General features: G+C 41.5%; 1 protein-coding gene across 1 annotated transcript; it reads right to left on the reverse strand.

Moving 5' to 3' along the window:
* Positions 1 to 3496: 3496 nt before the first annotated feature.
* On the reverse strand, positions 3497 to 4712 carry LOC131229174 (transcription factor MYB44-like). The gene has a single exon (XM_058225063.1). It carries the CDS (start codon positions 4593 to 4595, stop codon positions 3723 to 3725), a length of 873 nt encoding a protein of 290 aa, XP_058081046.1. The 5' UTR covers positions 4596 to 4712; the 3' UTR covers positions 3497 to 3722.
* Positions 4713 to 5944: the final 1232 nt, after the last annotated feature.

Below are 5944 nucleotides of genomic sequence, written 5' to 3' on the forward strand. Positions count from 1 at the left end.
AGGCTGTACATTTCATGCCATATTTATCATATATTAGCTGCATGACACATACCATAATCATTGTGTGAGCTACACATCACATACCATTATTCTTCACCACATATCACAACACATCATACTTCTATCATGCATTATATGCCACCATGCCTTCACCATACATCACATAACATGCCATCACACATTTGCCATACATCTCACGCCCTAATGGACTTTACTTAACAATAGTGCCAATTGGCCAAGTAGACTAACAAACTAATAATAATCAAACACCATTCCCTTGAACATGGAAGTGGGCTCACTTGGCCTCTCATCCAACGGTTATTTGTAACCAATTTGCATCCCAAGTTCCATGGGTAAGTGGGCTTTCATGAGCCAAAGGCATTATGCCCAACTCAAGAATAGTCAATGTGACGCAAAGGTCCATACATTTAAGTGTCATCAGTAACACACTAAGGCCCACACCTCTTGTGATTACTTAACAAATGGCCCGCCAAAGCTCACATAGCATGCACATGCATAAGGTGCAAAGGTTATGGTGGTACACTAATTTTTGCATGTATCATCGTTATCATAGCCATCATTCAACGTCTGGTTCAACATCATCCACTATACCATCACAAGCTTATGTGCATTTAACATGCATATGCATGAAGTGTGTAGCAAAGGATTCACATACATCATCAATATTTTATTTATCATCAGCCATACATAAAGTAAAACATGGTTATCTTATTCATGTTATCATCATGACCATCAATACGCGCATTTTTGTCACTTGGATATCAACATCGTCTACTAGGTAACCAATATCAAGAAGAGCATGGTGGTCATATGTATGTCACTACCATGACTAGTATTACATGCATTCGTTATTATATCATTTTTAGTATGCATGCTACCACAACTAGTCCATCCACAATCACATTACGTTAAACATAAACAACATCATGCTCATCATCAATACTACTTAGCTACCATCACGTTAACACTACTATGATCACCATCATTTAAATCATACCCATCATCATCAAGTTACCACACACATATCATTATCTCAACCATTAATGGGTGGGTCCCACCTAGTTGTGACATGCATATTGACCTTGGACTATGTGTAAGGTATGCAGTCTTGTAGGCCAAGTGCAGGTCGCATGTGGTGGATCACTTAGCAAATTCTACGTAGGACAGACATTCAAGCACCATGTTTTTCAATGATATGGATCCGATTCCACAATTAAGTGGGCCCTACTAGCTGAAGGTTGTATGTCAACACAAAATTGTGTTCCACATTTTACGACAAGTATGGCTAATGGGCTTTTCATTGGTTTAACATTCTTGTGGTACCACCCACTTAGTTTTAAGTTTGGTTGAGTAGTGGATAACAACCTCACACTAAGGAAGGCATACATAGGATACATATATCTATGGTGGATCCCATGACACAACAGAGCCCTACAAATCCATCATCAACTAGAAAACAAATTGCAATCCCAAACATAAAACCCACATGGCAATATTGTACAAGTTCCACATCATGTTGAGCCCACAAACCGCATGTACAAGTAAAATAAGACAGTTCATCTATCATGACTTGTATAATCCAAATGGACCTCACTAAGTGTGGCTCAACTGACTAGCGGTAGTATACAAGGCACGCTGTCCACTAGGCAATTGGGCTACCTAACGGGCCTAAGAAGAGTTACCATGTTGGGTGTCCTACTCGTAAGTGTTTCTCTTGGTATTGGGCCCAACTGAGCCTTAGTTTTGCTTCATTTGGATGGGCCCAAGACTGCATATAACCTAGGAGAAACAAATGGGCAGCAAGACTGTCCATTACATGTCCCACATTATCGGAAATGATGGGCTTATATAACGAACAAGATAAGCCTCACTAAGTAACGCTAAGGCCCGTACAAGACAACCTACGCTAAATGGCCCACTTAAAGTTTTGTACCCACCAACACCTGAAAGTTCATTTTCATATTTTAAATGCTGCATTAATGCCTTGGGAGTGTAGCGGACCCCACTGATGTGGCCCCACATGAATTTTATGTTAGACAAGCTTCTTAGTACAAGGCGGGCATCATTGTTTGGGTGTGAAAATTTTACAGGGATGGCCCAAACACTATGCCGACAATACACTAAAGCTTTATTTGGGCAAAAACTAAACCTTTATTCTCTGAGAATTTGTTTGCCAGATAGTTGAAAATTCTTACTATTTTAATACAAACTTTTGGATTTTAATCTTATTTATAAGCAAATTCTTACTATTTTAATACAAACTTTTGGATTTTAATCTTAGGCCTAGTTTCAACCTATGAAAGCAGAGCAGCGGAGCATCTCTCTTTTTTTAGTATCCTGCAACTAAGGTCTAATCTTTTTTGCATATTGAAAATGAATCATCGGTTGGAACTAGGCCAGATCCATAGCTCAACTGGCAGACTGAGTGGAGATACCTCGTGTCAACACTTGAGGTCTTGGTATAGACGTGTAGTGGGGGTGGCTAACATGGAGTGTGTGTACTGACAGTGGTGTGTACTAACAAGCTTTACCCGAAAAAAAAAAAAAAAAAAGTTAGGCCTAGGATTTCAGGCTCAGTAACTAATTGAGCCCGGACCGGCTCGGTTGCAACCCTACTCGTCTGCATGTTTCACCCTCTTATGTTTGAAAATAAAAATAAGCCAGGAACAGTAACCTGGCTTGTATGCATGTTTCAACTGGGTGAAACCCTGTCATAGGGGGCCATCTCTATGTATGCATCGTAAAACCACGCCGTTCATCTGTTTTCACATATTATTTGAAGCAGCATTATATATCCACGCCGTTCATCTGTTTTTACATATTATTTGAAGCAGCATTGTATATCCAGGCCGTTCATCTGTTTTTACAGATTATTTGAAGCAGATCCTTTTATGGGTCACAAAAGTTTTGAATCAAGCTGATATTCATTGTTGTGACTTTATCAATGGTCAATAAACACTACGGCGGATGGTGAACGACCACTGTTTACTGTGGTCTTGCTTCACTTTTGGAATCATATCCTAAAATAAGTTGAAAAATAGATGGACGGCGTGGATATACAATGAATACATGGTGGACCCTACACTCAGGGTGGGTCGCAGCCAAGCCCGGACGGTTTGGTCGATCCAAAAGAAATCTATCTCTTGAATCTGAATAAGAGAATGCGGCCGGGCATGGGTTGGTTCCTGGCTTGCCGGAAGCTAATCAGACCACTTGATGAACGGCCGAGGGCATGGGACCCACAGCATTTGACTTGAGATTTTACTAGCATAAGCAGTTCCATACTGCAAAACATCCAGCGCTCCAAAACAAGCTTAAGATGGCATACTTCAGTAGCATTCACATCCAGCGCAGTCCGTGCTGGGGCCCACCTTCGCTGAAGTTAGATGGAGGGGGCAGACACATCCACATGCATCCAGACCGTTTAGATTCAAATTCGGTGGAGCCCACATCGAAGAAAAAAAAAGAAGAGAGATTTAAAGTTAGGATTGAAATTTTACTGGATTTTGAAATTCTAATAAAAAAACATCAGTTTATGTAGTTTCACTGTTTTACTCAAATATCCAATTCAAAAAAATAAAATAAAATATAAAAATAAAAATATCATTCTTCTCTTCCATCTGTACACTTAAATCTACCCAAAGATTATTAGGTATCGAAGAAGAATGATGATTATCTCCTAATTTCACCTCCTAATTTCACTACTCCGTTTTCGGAACTCCGATCCACTTCACCAATGGATCATTCATACTCTCTGCTGCTTGAAAACAATATCTACTCTTTTGAGTCATACCCAACATATAACTCTTCACTTCTTCTCTAATCATTTCCTGCATCACTAATACAAACTCCTTACTCAAAGCAAATTGCCTATTTTCAAGATTCTCAGCTGTACTGTTTTGGGCAATCTGTTCGCTAGGGCTTGATTTGGGAGACGATCTTGAGTCATCAGGCGATCCGATCCAAAGAGATAGGGATAGGTCAACAGATGTTGATGGAATGGTATTTGGGGCAGGGGATGAGATCTCAACTTGCAGGGATGGTGGCTGGACTGGTCCGGTTCTCGCCACAGGTCGGTAGACGTTAGAAGAAGATGCGAGCCGTTGAAGGCTAAAATCGCTTAGATCCGATCCGGATGTGCTGCTAGGCCCGGCTCCGGCGCTCATCGACCGCTTCGCCGGTGGCTCATCTGGAACAGCGTCGAGATCCGCTGCCGCGTCTTCTGATGATGCCGGACGGCATTTTCTCTTGAGTGTTGAATTCCAATGGTTTTTGATGGAGTTGTCGGTGCGGCCGGTGAGAAGACGAGCGATCGTGGCCCACTTGTTGCCGAGCCTGTCATGAGCCTGGACTATGATCTTGTCTTCCTCGGCAGTAAACGGACGGTGCGCGACCTGCGGCGAGAGCTGATTACACCATCTGAGGCGGCAGGACTTGCCGGATCGGCCTGGGATGGATTTGCTGATCAGGGTCCAGTTCCGCTGGCCATGCTTGCTTACGAGCTTCTGGAGGCATTGATCTTCTTCCGGACTCCATGGACCTTTGATCCGTTGTAGATCTGAAGGAGAGGCCATATGGACGATTTAGATCTCTTTGATCTAATGACAGAACTAGAAACCCTAACCCTAGAATTCCAGTTCTAGGAAATATGGAAAGAGGCCCGTGGAGAGGCGCGAGTTAGAATAGAAGGAGAGGGGAGAGATGGTATTTAAAGGGATGGAGGGTGACCGGAAGAGCCGGTCGAGATTACCGGTTACAGGACGTTAAGGGCACGGCTTCTTCCAGGCAGGCGGTTGGGGGTTTGCAATCCAGCTGTAAGAGGACACCTGTCGAACGGCGATGCGCAGGTTGAAAAGTCGGTTGGGTATTCCAGTGGGACACTGGATTAGTTGGGCTTTCCGCACCGTTGATTTAAAACGGTGGGACCCACATGTCTATTCGCTTGGACTTGACTCTTATGTTCGTTTTTCAGCCATTAAAAAACGGTGGTGACTTATCTTCATCACACGTGGCACGGAAGGAGCATAAAGCTCAAATCAAACTGTTTTAAATAATTGTAACCGTCGAGTTAGTTGTCTATCAAATAACGAGTGGTTCAAATTCTAATTAAAAATGATATTGTTATCATTCTCCATCTAACCCTGGATCAGCAATTTGGCCGGTCTGGATCGCCTTAAAACTATACCATGTGTACATTTCCAACAGTCACCACCGTTTTTAAATCATACAAAATTCACAAGATAAGTACTCGTGAGCGAGCGGGTGAGACTAAGTTGGTAAAGATAGATTTTAATACTCCGTCCTCGTGTGATTGCTGATACTCGTCCACTAATAACTTGCACATCTAGTATATATTTGACTTAAATAAAACCGTTAAAATATTGTTTCACAATTTAGATGGATCGTACATCATATTTAAGTGGCCTAACGGTGGACATTTAACGTACAATGGAAAAAGAAATAATTAACGGTCGTAAATCAAATAAGAAACTTACTGTTAATCAGAAACTATTATAATTCAATCAATACGATCTTTGGAAGGGGATATTAGTATAGTGGTTTCAGAAATTTGAACGGCTTATTTTTAGTTAGGATTGTACACATGTGCAATATTATGATGCCTGAGTATCAACCGTTACACTCATCTAGAGTATCAAATTACTCCCCTTTCGGAAACTTCCGAACGGATTATTATATTATATGATACGACCGGATAAGGCAAGCAGACGCAGGATTTGTTTCTACGATCCAACCGTTTATAACGGGTCCCACCGACGACGGGCTTAACTCAAAAAGTCTCAGATTAGAATCCTTCACGATTTGATCAGCAAACTCTTTCCTTTGAACATCTACCGTTGATTTAACGCTAATAATCTAAGGTTTGGGATATGATCATCTTTTATATTTTTTAGTGGGCCACTAT

The sequence above is a fragment of the Magnolia sinica genome, chromosome 16 (genome assembly GCF_029962835.1).
Source record: "Magnolia sinica isolate HGM2019 chromosome 16, MsV1, whole genome shotgun sequence".
Taxonomy (NCBI): Eukaryota; Viridiplantae; Streptophyta; class Magnoliopsida; order Magnoliales; family Magnoliaceae; genus Magnolia; species Magnolia sinica.

What these genes read in the sequence shown, in the direction of transcription:
- LOC131229174 (XM_058225063.1), bottom strand. Translation starts at nt 4,595, where the DNA reads ATGGCCTCTCCTTCAGATCTACAACGGATCAAAGGTCCATGGAGTCCG.